This window comes from Cygnus olor, chromosome 4 (genome assembly GCF_009769625.2).
Source record: "Cygnus olor isolate bCygOlo1 chromosome 4, bCygOlo1.pri.v2, whole genome shotgun sequence".
NCBI classification, from domain to species: domain Eukaryota; kingdom Metazoa; phylum Chordata; class Aves; order Anseriformes; family Anatidae; genus Cygnus; species Cygnus olor.
In genome coordinates, this window is record NC_049172.1 from 59,626,009 (window position 1) to 59,644,426 (window position 18,418).

General features: G+C 36.0%; 1 protein-coding gene and 1 long non-coding RNA gene across 2 annotated transcripts in view; one reads left to right on the forward strand and one right to left on the reverse strand.

Annotated features, from left to right (window-relative positions):
• ADGRA3 (adhesion G protein-coupled receptor A3) overlaps window positions 1–18,418 on the forward strand; it is a 53,233-nt gene that overhangs the window by 25,035 nt on the left and 9,780 nt on the right. Inside the window, exons 6-14 of the mRNA XM_040555776.1 lie at window positions 955–1,115; window positions 2,498–2,711; window positions 3,353–3,517; window positions 10,049–10,250; window positions 13,169–13,318; window positions 15,971–16,132; window positions 16,403–16,606; window positions 16,941–17,154; window positions 17,301–17,509. Coding sequence (XP_040411710.1) covers window positions 955–1,115; window positions 2,498–2,711; window positions 3,353–3,517; window positions 10,049–10,250; window positions 13,169–13,318; window positions 15,971–16,132; window positions 16,403–16,606; window positions 16,941–17,154; window positions 17,301–17,509 — 1,681 coding nt within the window. The remainder of the gene's footprint in view (window positions 1–954; window positions 1,116–2,497; window positions 2,712–3,352; window positions 3,518–10,048; window positions 10,251–13,168; window positions 13,319–15,970; window positions 16,133–16,402; window positions 16,607–16,940; window positions 17,155–17,300; window positions 17,510–18,418) is intronic.
• Window positions 2,718–8,198, reverse strand: LOC121069502. Its single transcript, XR_005819461.1, has 3 exons — window positions 6,077–8,198; window positions 4,010–4,085; window positions 2,718–3,137 (listed from the first exon to the last, which is right to left on the reverse strand). It is a non-coding gene; the product is annotated as an uncharacterized LOC121069502 (long non-coding RNA).

An 18,418-nucleotide genomic window follows, 5' to 3' on the forward strand; every position in this document is an offset into this window, starting at 1 on the left:
TGCACTGTACTAGGACGTTCATAAAGGTAAATGTTTCCTTCCCTCTTCCAGCTCCTTATAATTGTTAAAAAGTTGTTATTCCTAGAATTTGTATATGAAAAGGCTGCTGTCCAAGATCATCACAGGTCTGACAAGAGAATCTGAAAATAACTGTTGCTGTTTAAAATGTATGTCTGGAGGAATGCCTGCGAACAAAGACCAAACGGAGTTTGACAAGAATGTTGGTTTAGTGTTTGAAGTGTTCAGCCTGTGATGTGCTATCCTCAAGACATTTGCAAAAATAGAAATAAATTGTTTTTAATAGAGGTAAAAAACAGCATAGGCATAATGATACATTTTGATCCGTTTTAACTGTTTCCAAACAGACTCAATTTTTCTGTAGCTGACTACAACAGACACCTATTGGGGATTTGGTATATTGTTTTAGTAGAAAGTATTAAGATATACAGAGATTTTATGAATCAATGGAAAGCCTTATGTGATTTGCATATAAAGCAGAATAAAACTATCATTAAAATTGTGTGAGTGGTGGCTCTCGTAAGAGAAATAAATGAGAGGATGCTTTTTATATTTCTGTTGATTTTTAATGTTAAAGCATTTGATTGCTAAATAAACCTGTCAGTGAAGCGTGCTCTTAAGTCATGGTGATGCATATTCAGGCACGTTATTTAAAAATTACTAGAAATTATTTCATACACAAGTATTAGATGTTATCCGTATTTACGGCGAGGATTTTCCTCAAGGAGTGTTTGGTTTTGACGTGACACCAGAGCTTGCAGAGTTATTAGAGTATCTTCCAATACGTGGTAGTAGGCCATGCGGCTGTGTTGTGGCATTTGGTCATCTGTCAACAGCGTGTCTGCGGCTGCAAGAGGCATCTACAGCTGTTCTGTAAAGCTTTCAGACCTCTGAGTGTCTCATTTCATCATTGTGAATACTCGTTTTGCATTGCAGAGAATTTCAGACTGATTATCTTCTTTGTGATTGCAACATACTCTGGATGCATCAGTGGCTAAAAGAAAGAAATATAACTGTACGTGAAACTAAATGTGCCTATCCCAAATCACTTCAGTCACAGACGGTGATGGGTGTTAAGCAGGAGCTTCTGACCTGCGGTAAGCACTTCTGACAACTGACACTTATTTTCTAATGCATTTGTCACTGTGTTAATATTAGTGGACAGACTTTTTTTAGTTTTATTTCCTTGAAATTCAGCACTTGTATGAAATCTGGTAATAGTGATTCGTTTTTAAAGACTTGGTTTTATTCCTTTTCCAGTGTTGTTTGTTTTTTGGAAATAAGTTTTTGATTACGGATATTAGTCTGTAGAAATTAAGGATGAGTGGCAATGCCTGGAGATAAACTCCTTTTCCTTTTAATACTTGTTTTAAGTGATTTTTTACCTAAGCTTCACGAGAGGAATCAGAAACTGATATTATTTTTTTCCCCAGTATCTGCCTTCTCAGATACACAAATGATTCCAAGCCAAAGTCTGAAGTTGAAAGGTCTTCATCTTATCAGTGATTTTATTTTGTGGTATTTTATTTATATATATATATATATATATAATTCTGTTGTTGTTTAGTCTCCAATGCAAATAAGTAAAATTAGGGTTGGGAGAGTCAGTGTAATAATTTCCAGGTTGGTTATGTGATTAAGATACATACAAGAAAAACTTGTGAGAAAGTAGCTTTATCTAAGAAGGTGGGGGAATACCACTACACTGGGTTGTTCTTAAAGTAGTAAAGCTTTCTCTTATTAGAGAGGGACTAGAATGCACACTGAACTGAGATTATTTTTCGGCAGGTTCAGTCTTTTTTGTTTTTTGGCTTGGTAGTCTTTTGTGCCTAACAGTAGATCTGCCTCAACTAACCTTTCAGGGCATGTCCTGTGGCTTTAGGAAAGGAGGAAAAAAGCATTGTATTATCTGTAAATTGCAGTATGCTTGCCAGTAGTGTTTCAGAATAACTGAAATGTTTATAGAGGTGGCTTGCTTTTTTTTGTCAGACTTCTGCTAGAGAAGCACATGGCTAGTTTAGTTGCTGAGATGGAGCTCAGCCAGGCATAAGCATCAGTTGTGGTGCTCTGCCAGTGGAAGAGGATATCCTGAGAAGAGGACAAACAGATAAGAGGAATATGAACTTCATAAGCTTAATATTATATATATGGTTTTAAAATATTCATGTTGAGAAATTATAAAGAAATAAAATGCATAGGGATATTTTTCTTTCAGATTTATATTCATTCTTGTGAATGTAGGCTGGCAAATGACTTAGGGAATGTACTACATTAAAGGAATATACATTTTGAAAAAGGGTATAGTTTGAATTTCTGATGCATCAAATGTAGCTTTTTGCATATAAATTCTGCAAACCGTAGCTTACAATGTGATCGAATCAATAATTGATACACAGTTAATGAATTTTTCTTGTCTTCTGAAGAATGCTTATAAAACATATTTCTGGCCATTAATTGTGCTTTTATTTCTTGAATTTAGAGCCTCCTCTTGAATTACCGTCTTTCTACATGACTCCATCTCACCGCCAGGTTGTTTTTGAAGGAGATAGTCTACCCTTCCAATGTATGGCTTCGTATATTGATCAAGACATGCAAGTCTTGTGGTACCAAGATGGAAAGATAGTAGAAACTGATGAGTCCCAGGGTATTTTTGTTGAAAAAAACATGATTCATAACTGCTCACTGATTGCAAGGTAAATCCCTACAGAGAAACTGTGTTCCCCCACCTCCCTTCCACCCCTCAGCCCCCCAGCAGTTTCTTGATGTGATTTGGTGACTATTTCAATGACCAGTAAGGCTTTCTCATATCCTTACAGAGTGAGTGTATGTAGAGAGAAGCTTCCTAGCAGGGACATAGTAATCAGTTAATCAGTTAAATCAGTTAATTTAAGATATGATGTATGACGTTACTAACTATTTAGGAGGGAGCTCTAGAGATTGCATAACTCTCACATGCAGACACACACGGATTTCACATAAAACAGCTTTGTGGTACAATACACTTGTCTTCTTAGGACAGTAAAATTACAAGAACAGGATTTTTAAGTGAACTCATTAATTGTTCCCTCTTCCTTTTGACTACACCACAACTGGTAATACGGAAGTTCTCCATCAGAGATCTGTATCATTTAAAAAAAAAAACCACTGAATTCTTTGTTAATTACAGTACACTTATTCATAGGTAGCTGTGATCTTACAAGATCACTCACAGTTTTATGTAACTGGTTGTTTCTTCCATTGTCTTTCCGTACCTTATTCATCTTTTGGTAAAAACTGACTTGAATCTTGTTGCAAGACTGTTGGTTTTTTTTGTTCATTTATTTTGTCTTCCCAGTGCACTGACAATCTCAAACATTCAAGCTGGCTCCACAGGAAACTGGGGTTGCCACGTACAAACCAGGCGTGGGAATAATACAAGGACAGTAGACATTGTGGTATTAGAAAGCTCTGCACAATACTGCCCTCCAGAGAGGGTTGTGAACAATAAAGGAGATTTCAGGTTGGTAACGTCAATTTTTTTCAGAAAAAGTCCATTTACTTCTGTTTTAAACTCAAGCATTTGTAAGTGATACGTAATGGATTTTTAGCTGTTTTTGATTAGTATGTGTTGAAAGAAGTGCACACAACTGAAATACTAAACTTTGAGCTTGTAAACTCAGGTCTTTGGAATAGATGGAAATTAAACTATGATATCCAGATATATGTAATTTAAATTATTAGAATAGATTAAAACGTTAAAAATGAGCTGTGAGTTAGAATGCATACTGGTGGATTGGGTTTTCCACCAGGTTGTCATTCTGTTTTAAAAGCTTTTCCTGCTTTCATACAACAAAATAACTATATAAGAAACATATAGTCGTGGTTTTTTCTTCTGAGTATTCAAGTGAATAATATGAATGTTGCTTCCTTTTTATGACTGTTGGGATTGTAGTGCTAGTTGTGATATTCCATTGTGTTGGATATTGCAGAGTATTTTGTCTTTTGTTCTTACCTCTTCACCTGTTTTCCCTTTTCTGATCTTTCTGCTGCTGGTCACTCTAACAACACGTTACTCCTGGAGGTGCCAGCTGTAACAGATAGCTTCTGTATAGATTCTCTGTATGTAAGGTAATTCCCTTTATAATACTCTGTGTTGTACCTCCCTACAGTAGTTCCTGCTGAGAATTAGTGTATGTCATAGCATATATTTTCACTACAGTTTGTAGGGTTTCTTAACATTGTAATAACCGCTTTTCATTTATGTTCCTTTATGCTGCTTGGCTATGTTGATCTGTTTACATTTATAAGCTTTCTTCCTTTCCCTGTGTACATTAGGGTTCTTTAAAGTCATCTTTATATAGAAATAATCTAAGACCATTAACATTTTAAGAAATCAAAAGCAAGTTAAAGCATGATGCTAGGACATAGTTTGTGGGGGGGGAGAGAAGACAAGCTTTTCAAGTACAAGAGGCCTCCAGTTTTAGCAAAAATTCAGGTAAAGTACCAGCTGAGAACATTTGTGTTGAGTTCAAATTCTTGTTCATCAGCTGGACATTTTTGAGGAGAAAGGTAGTGGCCATCTGGGTACTAGGGAACTGTTAGTAGGGGAAGAAACATTAAGATCAACTTGCTGCAGAGACAATTTGGAATTACTGAAGAGTTTCACTTTCACGTTGTAATGAATTATTTATGTAGGAAACAATGTGAATATCTTCCTTTTACACTGTGGTGGTTCCTAATGCAGGGATGAGCACTACATTAGCAAATGAGAACTTCCTGCTTAAGATAAAAGGTGAAGAAAGTCAAACAGATGCATGCTGTATTCATCAAAGAACATACACATCTATTTAAATCACTTACGCTTTTTTTATGATACAAGCGTGAATTGTTCTTCTTTGATTTGCCATTAGAGGTGAAAACAGATGGTAAAGGCTTATTTCAAAGTGTTTTCCATTAAATTAACCTGTGCTGTTCAGTGACTGTTCAGTGTAATGGGATTTACCCCCTCTGGAATTCAGTGAAAAGAAATAAGATATCAGGAAATGTTCAGCTTATCAAAAGCTTCACTGTGTCTGAGTTCACTATAACAGTCTTCCATTTGTAGTTTAGGTAGAGTAATAATGAGTAATTTTTCACCTTTGAGACCATATGGAAATATGGCTTTGACTAGTGAGAAAATGGTTCTGAGCAGATGGCTGTAAATGATCCTAGGTGAATTTGATTTTATAGTTTTTTAGTTGGAACTGGCTAGTCATTTTAGCTGAGGAACTGCTTCAGAATTGGCAGCTAGATTTTTATCCCTTCAAAGATGGGAGAGCGAAGTGTAGCGATGGAGAATGTTTGTCTTTAGTTGGTGCAGTAATGATGGTTTAGCATGAGTTCGTAAGGATTAGGTAAAAGCTGTCTTCATCATGGGAATGTTTTTTGTTGTGTTTTTTAATATAAGTATTCTTTTAAGTCTTAGCAGGCATCCCAGAATACATTACAATCCATGAATGAATGGAAAATATAATTTGTATGTTAAAATATAACCTATTGCTTCTGCTTCAGTAAATCCTTCCAGTGTTGTTTGGCATAATTTTCTGCTGGTAGTTGATAGAATTCTGTCATAAATATAAGAATTATCCTTTTGAAAACTGTTATAAGGTTAAATTAATCTTAAAAATATAATTGTTATGTTGAATTTAGAAAATTATTAAGATGTAATAATAAAAAAGACTACCTGTAAGCTAATGAAATTACAGTATCAAAACCCATTGTTACTAAAAGTTATTGTTCAAAGAAATAAATGCTTTCAAAACAGCTTTAATAAGCATGAAAGAAAGGATGCTTCTATAACCTCATGGTCTGGCTTTTTCTTCGTGAAATGAAATTACAGTACTTAAATATAAATGAATCCTATTTCCCCCCACAGCTGTCTACTCTCATATATATATGATAAATTTTGAGCACCTATTTATAAACAGTGATGAAGTAAGAGTTAATACAGTCCAAATGTGCACTTCTGCTAGCGTTGGTTAAAGTGTGAAAGACATTCAAGTTCAGGCTCACAAGAAATGAAGAATGCAGCCAAACTTACGCAGCCTTTGTTCCATGATGAGAATTTCATATCGCTGTTCACCTTTTGAACCCTGCTTCAGGGAAGAGCAGAGTACTCATCTCATGCACGTATTGGGGAGGGAAACAGTTTATGGCTGAGAACAGTTAAGATTAATGTTCACTAAGGAAAAACGGGGAACTAAGGAAGCGTAGCTACAGCTGGAGTCAGTTCCCCTGTCTGATTCACTGCTGGGCTACAGAGAAACTTACACCTGCACGTGGAGTACTGGGAATGGGAGAGGGAAAAGGGCAAGGGACTTCAGTTCCCCATAAGGTGCTTTTAGTGACTGTGCTTATTTCTGTTGGTTTTGCATATGTGAAGTTACGGCAGGAAGCTTTGTAGTTTAAACTGGACATAAACAGTAGGCCATTTAAGTGGAAAGCTTTCTAAATCATTAGATAAATAATGTATGAGCTTTATTAGCAAATTGTTTCTGTAAATGATTAAATTTGCTAGAAAAGTAGCACTGGCTACATGACTGATGTTGCCGGTCTTTTGAGAAGATTGTGGTAAAAGACAATAAAATGCTATGTAGGGAGATGAATGAAAAGTAAATGCAGTAGGAATAAAGGGACGGTGACAAAAAGGAAAGAGATGCGTTAAAAAAAAAGGGAAGTATAGAGATGTGCAAAGAGAAGAGAGACAAATCATCTTGTGATTATCTAATAATCTTTGTTGAATTAAGGAATTAGTGTTATACTGAAACTCACTTCTTTCCATTTAACAGCTGCAGAAGTTCCAGAAGCTATATATGGCTTAGCAATGATACTTGCTTAGAAATGTAATAATTAAATGTAATAATTAAAACTGTTGCTGGAAAAAAAATGCTTTTTAGTTGAATCCTGCTGTTTCACTTTTTTTCTTTTTTTCCTGATGTTCTGAGTAGTGAGCAAGGGAATTGAATGTGCCGTTTTCCAATTAAAATAGTTTCCTGATCCTCTTGGAGGTCATGTCATACAATATCTGGTAGGACCGCAGAGTTTAAGTTAGTATAACACCACACGGCACTCAGTCTGTAATGCAGCGTATTCAGTCAAAACTGAGGCAGCCACGCTTCAACTTAAAAGCCTTTGGAAAAATACATCTTTTAGAAAATTGTGTGTAAAGAGATGTAGATATACCTTTAAAAGTGCTGTCATTGATGTAGAAAACTAATTTTTTTTAAAAAAAGATCGTTTTTGTCAAGGAAATAGCATTTTGGAATTTCAATGTCAGTGTTTCTGGAAACCTGAATCTTTGCGTTCTGGAAGCTGTGTTTTGGATATGTTCCCCAAAGTGTTCATGGGCCTGCATGTCATCCAGTATCTGTGTTAGCTGATTTTTCAGTTGTCTTTTATCTGCTTGCTTTCTTTTTACTTCATCCTCTGAAGGCTTTTTGTATCTATAAGAAGTAGGAAGTAGATCAAATTTTACTTGTTTTTCCCCAAATCTACTCAGATTGGACTATGTTTTGATTTGTCCATGAAGGAATTTCAGTGACTTAGAAATGTTTATCATGTTCTGGTTAGTATATATTGTACTCCCTTCCTTGCTTCCCAGCAGATCCGTAACTTGCTCTGTCCACGATCAGTTGTCCAGACATAATCCAGCACCATTACTTCTGTTAGCTTACAAGGATGCACATAATGTTGCTCTAAGTTTGCAACTGGGATTGCAGCACTTCACAAAGGGTTCTGTGATTTTTTGTAAGGAAGATTTTGTCCTTTCTGCTGGCTTTTCCTCTCTACAGGAGATAAGATGATAAATAATTACAGAATCTATACCTACTCTTTGAAATTGTTTACGTTGTATAAAACACCGTATATAATTGCTGGCATTTTCAATCCCTGCTTAATTTTTTCGTCGTCTTTTTAACATCCTCTGTTGCCCCTAATTCTGGTATAAGTTTTCGTTCCTGATGTAGGTTGAATAGTGACACTTTCGTTAATTTCTTGAAGTGGCCCTTGAGGCTCTGAATGTACTAGGCTGAATGAAGCTGTACTACAAGACCCAAATAATCACCTTTCTCCTCATCTAGTACTCAGATATTAGGGTGATGGTCATATGAAGTCTCCATATCTTAACTCAATTATGTCACTGCAGTATGGCGAATTGACTTGTAATGCCAAGCTGTTAGAAATGCACAAAAATTTAAGCCTTTGTTTTCTCTTTTGGTTTATTGTAATTATATTGTCTAATCTTTTCCATTAGATTCCTTATTGACTTTTGAATTTTTGTGGTGATGCCATGACTCATGCGTTTTAAGGATTGTCATTTTAAGCTATCATTTTGTGAGTTGCTTGTTTTGACCAAACCGCAGTAATCTCTGCCAAAATGCCTGCAATGCTTTTTCTTCCACTGCTGAAGGTGCTTGATGTGGTCTCTTGGAGTTGACTAGAAATTCACAGGAGTTTGAGATAGAGGACTTTCAGGATACTGGAGATGGTTAATGTCTTGCATCATGTAAGACAATTTGATCATAAACCATTCCCTGGAATTGTTGTTTATCAGAGAGGACTGTGATAAATCCCCATCGTCTTTGGTATGAGAAGTTAATTGACAAATAAGGAAGGAAAATGGAGCCGACTAGAATTCAACTTCTATGTTTTGGTAATATTACTTACATTTTACTTCCCTGAAGTGGAATATTCTTCAAGGTATTTACTCCAGTCTCCTTCAAATGCAGAAATGTGTATTTTTTTCAAAGTTAGGTATGTTGTACAAATCCGTTAATTTAGATAATAGCAGTGATTAATTGGCCATTTACTGAAATACAGTCCAGATATATTAAAAAAAAGTTTTTTTTGAGTTTTGTATACAACTGCTGTGTGTAAAGATATTAGAAATTCGTAAGACTGAGAAAAGTGTGTTGGTTCTTCAGGCTGTTCAAAGAGCTTGCTTTGGCTTGACTTGATTATGGTAGAGAAAGCCTGGGGTGATGGAATGAAGCTTTCTTTTGCTGTTGGTTTTAGTTGCACCTTATATGTTAGCTTGTAAGATTTGAGATATTTGGCTTTTTGTATCGTAGGTATATGTGGTTTTGCATTCAATTTTAAGCATTAGTGTTCTGAATGTAAGCAATATTTTATTCGTGTCTTAAGGGGGAGAGGGCAGGAAGCATGGCAGACTGGCTGGCATTCCTTGTCCTTGCCTTTCTCAGTGTTGCAGCTTAATTCAATTGTGGTTTCTTTATCTTCTTATATCTCCTTTGAAACAGTTCTTAGGTTTTGAATGATCAGTGCACTAGACCTGTATTGCAATTTAACTTTGTGTTTATTCTTACTCGTTTTTATCTGTGTGTATGCACCTATAGATATACAGTAAAATTACAGAAGAGAAAATGGAGAATATTCGGGTTTCCTTATCTGCTTAGTTCTCTGTTCCTTTAGTTAAAGGAATCCTTTCCTACTTAACATTATGAACATTTCCCTCTCATGTTAATTTCTATTTGGTATATGTTTGGTTGCAAAATCAGTCAGTGGTTGTACTACTACCATTGTTTCAGAATTAGTTTGAAAGTTGTTTTTTGCAGTTTAGTGTTGATACGAATGAAGTCATTTGGGAAGTTACTGATGCATGTGAACAGGACAAGCAGAAAGTTTGCAGGGCTTGCTACTGTGTTTTTAACAACTATTTAGATAGCTTTAATACAAATTTTTTCATGAAGTAGGCTTGTTTTCTTTTATAAGAAAATCTGTAAACTGTTCTTAGTAATTGTATGAGCACCTTTTTCACTCCATCTGCAACCTCATGAAAGAATGAAGAAAAGCATGCTAGTGTTAGTACTCACATTTTGTTAATAGTGCTCAAATATGAACAGCTTGAAAGGACTGAAGGTGAGCCAAGGTGGCCCTTTAAATAGTTTAGAGATGCTTAGTTTTGAGTGGCTTTTTATTTCATGTTGTGCTTAATCCTTTTATTTACTTGTCATGTAAATTTGTCTTTTTTTTGTTTTTGCTTCTGACTCCCCAGGTGGCCTAGAACATTGGCAGGCATCACAGCCTACCTGCTGTGTACACGTTATTCTGCTGGCAGTGGGATATATCCTGGCAACTCACAAGATGAGAGAAGAGCTTGGCGCAGATGTGACAGGGGAGGATACTGGGCAGAGGAGGACTATTCTAGGTGCCAATATGCAAACGATGTGACTCGAGTTCTTTATATGTTCAATCAGGTAATTTGTGCTAATCTGTGAAATCAAATTCTTTAATGAAAATAAAAACTCAGCCTATTTTTCCATTTCTTTTACGTTGGTAAAACTGGTGGTCTTGTTGAGTTATGAAAAACGAATGACTCTGAGTATGCAAGAACTCAGAGGTTAAGAGTTTGATCTACTTTGGGTGCCCCAAGTTGGAGAGCATGAGGAAATTCTATTCTTTAGTGTGCTTGTGTAAAGCATGGAGAGGATGAATGGTACATGTCTTGAATATATTTGTCAGCTGGATGCCCTATCCTGCCTGTGTTCTATAAGGAAACAAGGCTGGTTCAATTTGTAACAGAACAGCTATTTTCATTATAATAACCATAAAGTGGGCAAAGTCTGCTCAGCCTCTGTTGCAGTAAGCCTGTAATAGTTTTTGTGGTTAATAAGAGTTTACTAGTAAAAGTAGCAATTATTGCCTAGGCCTCTATAATCTGATTGTATTTACTAAGGAAAAAATAGTGTAGCTTTGAAACAATATTTTTCTGCTCCAAACTACCTTTTGAGGCTTATCTCTAGCTAATGCATGCTTTTGGTACATCACTGCAAAACAGTGTATGTAAACCCCGTGTGTATAGGCACTGTATTGATGTTCTCTAGTACATAGTGTCAGATCACTAGCACCTGTGCAACAGGGAAATAGGGAGGTCTGAGAAAGTTATTTATAATACAACTATACCTCTTGAGTTGATGATGTTGGTAGCACAAGCCATGGTGCTTGTCTGACCTCGGAGGGATTACCACATGTTGCATCAATTCATAGCGTTTCCTTGTGTGAGCTCACATTCCTTTAGAGAAAACTTCCGTCTGTGCATCAGAAGCACTGCACCCTCTATATGGGAGTTGAGATCTAAACCAGTATGTGCTCTTTAGATGTCTTTGATTTACACGTTTGAGTGCTTCCTGTCCAGAGGCTTGGACTAAATCTAGCCTGAGGTAAAAGCATTGAACTGCATATTGTGTAGATTGGTAGCTGCTGACTTGCTCCCTCTGTATACTTAACAGCACCAACTTACTAGCATTTACCTTTCTGCTCTGGTTCCCTGGGGATCAGTGAACACTGGTGTAAGATGAGTGGGAGGGAGAGAAAGGGAGAAGACTGCCTGTTGTGGCCCAGGTTGAACTTGGGCTGACATAGCTGTATGTGTAGTGCTGCTTTATATTCCTAGCATGGGAAGTGCATGCTGTGGCTTAGTCACAAGAAATGTGGCTGAGGGTTGAAGGGGGGGAGTACTCAATAAGTGGTTAATAGGTGAGAGGTGATGCCAGGGATCCCGTTATTGTCCCCTCATGGGACACAGTAAGGTCAAGTATTTGCTTATTAAGACCTTTGATGTAGCTGGGTTGTTTTTTCCTCACCTGGGAATTCACATTTTCCAGCAGGGCCTGTAACAGCCCGGCACTGCTGACTACATGCTGCAGCATCAATTTATGGCTGCAATTGCTCAGGAGCCTGGATGATTTCAACCTGTTGTAGCTGTTTTGTTAGCCAATGTTTTTCAGGTTGTGAAAGAACGTTGCCAATTTTGTGTTAGGAAATTTAAAATGAGATTGATCCTTCTTAAAAATACAGGAACAGGTAGTACACTGAAATAAAGCTTTCCATTCTCTTCTTTAAAGAGAAGTGGCATGTTTTGATTTTGGAGTTGTTTTTTACTCATTAGAGCCTTCCTCTCTTTATGTGTAGTAGGTCTGGAAGTCTTTCTAGCAGTATTCTGCACAGAAGTTTATTGTCTCTTTGAGACTAACATTAAATGTAATAATGATATAACCATCATTAGAGTCTTTGTACACAAAGTAGTTGATGAGCTGTTTTGAACGTTAGAACTCTGTCAAGTAATTTAAATCGAATAGAGGCGTACGTTTTAAATGGCAGGAAACCTCTGTAGCATAATAAACGTGTTTTTATATAAATTTATATGTAAAGGTATAGTTCTTGGTGAAAAGAAATTAATGTTTAAAGTTCAAAGAAACTTCACAAAATATCTGAATTTGCAAGTTCACATTGTTCAGTGTCTGTTATGACTTGGAACACTGAGTCATTTAAATTGTAAATGGTGTTTTGGAAAAAATAATCTTCCATTAATTGTATTCAATTCTATGTATATGAGCTAAGACCTGCAGGGACTAACGTATAGCCATGTTTACATAGCAGATTGCAAATTCAGTAGGGCAGACTGTATGTCCAGACTCCAAATAATGGAAAGAAGAGAGGTCTCTACTTTGGATCATCGTGTATAGACAGCATCTGAACACGAGCGGATTATATTAGCACAGTGCTCCACTGTCCTGTGTGAAATTTGTCATTTTGGGGCCCTGCTACCTCAGGCGTGTTGGAGTTGTGTACTGTTTAGTGGTAAATAATTTTTTTTGCCTGTACTTGTTTCAGGAATGAAGCGATCAGATTTGTTATAGAGAGGATCTGCTTCGGGTTTGTTGTTTATGCGTGTTCTGTTCCAAACACTTCCAGTAATTACAGAATCAAGAGTGAGTGCTACAGCAGTGGTGTGTTGGAATTTCTTTTGGCTTCTCTTACTATAAAATGCTGTATTTTAGGAACTTTGCATTACTCAGGCTCTCATGCAAAGCAAAATAAGCATTTAACAATAGCGTCTCTTGCTGTTCTTGGTGCAACATCTACTTTCCAAGATAACTGGACAAAAAAGGACTTGTGGCTGCAGATAATGTTGGTTCTTTGGCTTATTTTCAAATGTGGTGTTGCTAGCAGATATACTGGTAGTTCTGGCTAGTTCAAACACTGAACTCTCGCATGATCCCTGTGAGGTTTGTTAGCCTCCTTGGGAAATGCTGGTTTGTTAATTGCTGAAGTGTTTCCTCTGTATTGTACTTACAATTTTCACTTTTTTCAAATGTTTTTCTTCTTTACGTAGATGCCTCTCAACCTCACTAATGCAGTTGCAACAGCAAGACAGCTCTTGGCTTACACTGTTGAAGCAGCAAATTTTTCTGATAAGATGGATGTTATTTTTGTGGCTGAAATGATAGAGAAATTTGGAAGATTTGCAGAAAAATATAAAGAGGTAACTGGATAACTTGTCATCGCTTTAAAGATAATCAAAGTGTTGGTCCTAAAGTATTCTGAGCAGTGAAGCCTTTTCAACAGTAGATGCAGGCACTGAGTTAGTGGTTTATTAGATGCTATTCCGTGTTTTTGTTTGTTTAGTAGGTCCCTGAAGTTGCTGACCCATGGTCACAGACTTTGCATTGGCGCTGAGATCATCCAGCATTCACTGGACCTGTAATGTGAGTAACACCTCTGGTCAGCACTGGAGCAGGGAGATAGGTACAGTAAGTCTGTTTTTATTTAATATGGAGTGGGTCACACAGGTTTTCATTGGTACGTTCTTATCTAAAAAGATAAATAATGAAAGCCTCAGAGATCCTCTCAATAATGAATAAAACAAGACTGACCTTCTCCCCTTCCACTGTGGTAGGATGTCTATTCAGTATTGAGCTGTATCTCTAAGGTTTTCGGTATTCCTGTATCTTGCAGGATACAAGATAAAACATGAGAATGAAATCTTAGAGAACGCTCGTTGTTGGGGAGAAAAATTTCAGTGGTTAAATAGTCCCACCAGTGGGCAGGAACTCTGTTTCACTGCTGAACAGAGGTTATGTTGATCTCACTGTACAGTGCATGTTGGGCAATTGTAGACCACAATGCCTTGGTTTTAAATTTGTACACAAAAAAGCATCCAAATTTCCCCCTCCACCCTCAGCAAACCATAAATGCCAGCTGTCCAAGAGTTCTGCAAAGAATTTACAATTTTCAGTCTACAACTTGTTTTTACTATCATAGATTGGATTTTTTGTGTATTTTGGAATTACATAAGTAGTTCATTAAATAGCTAGTTTTCTATCCAGCTGAAAGAAGAAACATGTTTTAGATGGCTGCCTTGTTACATTATAAGGGTATTATTTTCTCAGCTGTGACTTATTGTCTGTAAGGTGACACAATCTGGCATTGTTTTGCCATTTTTGAAGGTAATAGCTGATATGAAAATGTCCTAAGTTAAGTCTGAAATTACCAACGAATTTGTCTTTGATGTATTTTTATCTTAATTGGTTTGATTTGAAATCAACCTTGCTGATATGTTAAAAAAAAGAGTACAATTTCATTTAATACTCTCTATTAATTAATAAAATTCTTGTTAGTCTTATTCTACAAAACTCTTAACTATGGATATGATACTGTATTGACTTACACCATCTCATTTTTAGTTCTTTAATTTGCATTACAGTGGCTATTCTGAAATACAAATATTGTACATTATAAAATGCTTCATTTAATAGCTTTTTGATGTGAAAAGAAGAAAAACTGAAGATATTCAGAAAGTTCTCGGTAGATTGTCTTAGGTTAAAATGCAGTTTGAGAAACATATGCATACCTTGATAAAGTGAAAGAATAATGTTTAATATTTAATGTATGAAACATGAAATAACTTGAGTCCTGTGATTTCAGGATCTTAACACTGATAATTTATTGTAACAACACCATCTATTGGTGTATTAAACATGGTAACAGCTTTCAAGTAATAAGTAATAATAAGCATCTTATGTTAATATAATTTTGATTTGTTCTTGAAAACTTAATGAAAAGGGCTGTAGCCTGCAAGTTTTGCTTGATGCTTTGTTAGCTGTGGAATGTTTCCTGACTGTAGGTTCTGTCCCTAAAAGAGTCAGTTCATAAAACAGTTAATATTTTTATATTCCCATTTATACCTTTGTTCTTTTTCGAATCTTTAAAAATGACAAGCTACTGTGTTCTCTACTTATTAATAATATTCCTTCAAAACAAAAAACAAAAAACCACCACAATCTGGATCAAAAGGTGATCACTTACCAACCCCACCACCCTGTCAGTTTAGGCACTGTGAATTGCATTTCATTCAGTTTTGTTAGAATTACATGCGCGTCACTTTTGGTGCAATATTTGCCACTTTCTTAAATGCGGTGAAAATCCAATGTAGGCCAATATAGGTACTTGATAATTTTGGCACAGTTGTGGTCTAAGTGAAGGAATTCCCTTCGTTGGTTTGTATTTTTGTCATGTAGGAGGCCAGGTAGGGAGTGTGAGCATCCACTTTAACAGTGTAATTGGTGGTTTGGAGTCAACTCTGGTACCTTTCTGTATTTCTTGAATAGCCTGTGACCTAAAACAGTCCACACAGAACTGAAGGTAGGCAAGGAAGGAATCAAAGGAAAGGCAGACACAGCAAAAGGAAGAGAGGCAGAAGGATTGTGTGCTAATTCTTCCTCTATTACTCTTTTCTTGACCTGCACACTGTACTATTGCTGATTTATAGCTATTTATTTTAGCTTTAAATTTGATTATAAATTGTTCTTTAAAATAAGTTGAAAAGTAGAAGTTGGTGTATTACACCTTTTTCTCTTACTGAAATATCTGTATTTCTCATGGTTTTGTTCTGTAGTTCTAATGCAATTACTCAAATTACTTTGGTATAGTATTTGGATGGAGGTAAATGTGGTATAGTATTCGGATGGAGGTAAATGTCGTTGTATTTCAGTATGTCAGCTTGACAAGCAGTGATTGAAATAAGGACGTCCAATTCCTTTTTCTTATGTTGACAAGTAGCGTATTTTCTGGTAATGATCCTGCTTGATGCATGTTATCAAAGATATAAAATAACCTTATTTCTTTTCTCTGCTAGCTTGGTGATGTGATGGTGGACATAGCAAGTAACATTATGTTAGCTGATGAACGTGTTCTGTGGATGGCACAAAGGGAAGCGAAGGCTTGCACTAGAATTGTACAGTGTCTACAGAAAATTGCTATGTACCGGCTTGCAAATGGGGCTCAAGTTTATTCAACCGTAAGTATAAATTTCTTTAGAAGACATGTTGTTGGCTCTTAAGTTTCAATAGCTTTTTATTTTTCCTTGCTTAATAGCTTTTGGCATTATCTTAATCTCTGCTCTTTCTGTAGGAAGAGGAAAAATATTCTGAATTCCCTGCCAGATATACAGAAGTAGTTTTTGTTTTGTTTTTGTATACTGTTATGACAGAGAATCCCTTAAAGATTATTTGTTATTCTTCCTGTAGCATGTAACTTTTTTTATTTGATTTTTATTTTTTTGTCTCAGTATTCTCCAAATATTGCTCTTGAGGCTTATGTAATAAAGGCTGCTGGTTTCACTGGGATGACGTGCACCGTATTTCAAAAAGTGGCTACATCAGATCGTACAGGACTCAGTGATTATGGGAGAAGAGATCCAGATGGAAATCTAGATAAGCAACTAAGCTTTAAATGCAATGTTTCAAATACACTGTCAAGCCTGGCTTTAAAGGTTGTATACTCACTGTTTTCCCACTGTCTTTGTAATAATATCATAAATATGAATCACTTGGAAAGCAAGCTTACATTATGAATTTCTGATGTTAAAGTAGCATTCTTATGTAATCCAGAATGGCACTGACAAAGGATGATTAAAGTGACACAGGATAATATAGTTTGCTTATGGGATAATTTCTTAATGGACTCAGTTTTTAATGAGTGGGTGTGGTTTCCCTTATTAAAACATCTTAAGTGGAAAGATGCTTTCAGGCTGTTTGTAGGTATAGATATTAAATACTCCCTAGTTCATAATAGTTCTTGTTTATTTCAATCTGTCTTATTTCTAGAATACAGTTGTGGAGGCTTCTATCCAGTTGCCAGCTTCCCTTTTCACCCAGAAGCAAAAAAGAGAAATCAGACCAGCAGATGAATCTGTCTACAAGCTTCAGCTTATTGCATTTCGCAATGGAAAGCTTTTTCCAGCAACAGGAAATTCAACAAATCTGGCTGATGATGGGAAACGTCGTACAGTTGTAACACCAGTTATTCTTACCAAGATAGGTTTGTTTTTTATTATTACACTTTTATGATCTTTAAAAATAAGAAGCTTTTCTTGACTCATTTCTGTCAGGTAGCGTATATCTAAATTTTTTTCTGCATTTGGCATATTGAGAAATTTATGTGCAAATACATTTATTTTGTAACAGATGGTTTAAACCTAGCCAGTCACCACATTCCTATAAATGTGACACTGCGGCGCATTGCGCATGGAGCAGATGCTGTTGCAGCTCAGTGGGACTTTGATCTACTGAACGGACAAGGGGGCTGGAAGTCTGATGGCTGTCGCATTCTTCTGTCTGATGAAAACATTACTACCATTCAGTGCCACTCCCTCAGCAACTATGCAGTTTTAATGGTATGACACTTAAAATTACATATTCTTTCTGGAACTTAAAAGCATTGGAACTGCAGTTCTGTTTTTTGTTTCTGCATTAAAGTAAGCATTCCCATGTTGTTTTCACAGAAAACTACACATAAGAAATGTTCAGTTGTTACTTCTGTTAATACAGATTTGGATGCAAGATGAGGTTTAAGTGGAAAACTGTCAAAGTGTAATTAATTGCTTAGTATGCTGGAGAAAAAAATTTTCATACGAAAAGAACGATGCTATAGGAAGCCATTCTAATGAACCATTTAATTAGATAGGGTTTTATGAACTTCAGTCTTACAATGGCAGTTTAAAATAAAGAACAGATAGCATTGGAGAAAAAATGCATCTGTTAAAGAAAATTTGTTAGCTTTGTCTGTTAATAGGAATGCTTCCCAGTTGTTTTTTTGCTATAATCTATAATCAGGGTTAGCTATTTTACTGCAAATTAGCTATCCATACACTAGTATTAGTGAATGGAATAGTATTAGTGAATCTGGTTCACTAACAGAAGAAATGAACTGAAAAGGTAAAAATAAAAAATAAAAAATTCTACAAAATAATATCTTATTCTTTTAAGAAACCTAAAAATCTATATCTCAACATTAGTCTGCATGTATTGATGCCAATAAAATGGTTAACCAGTTGTAAAATACGATAGATGGACAAAAAAAGAGGGAGGTGCCTTCTCGTGCACTTCAGTTAGAAGAAGAATTTCTTTTTTGCTCCTGGAGTGCTTCATTTCAGAAGCTTCCAGTTTACAGACGGTGATTGATACCCTGCTCATCAGTCATCACCACATGTAAAATGTGATACCTTAAAAATGGTACACCAGTAGGAAACAGGGCGGAAATTTTAAGAGCTTTAGGAATACTCTTAACTTACTAAGTGTAAATT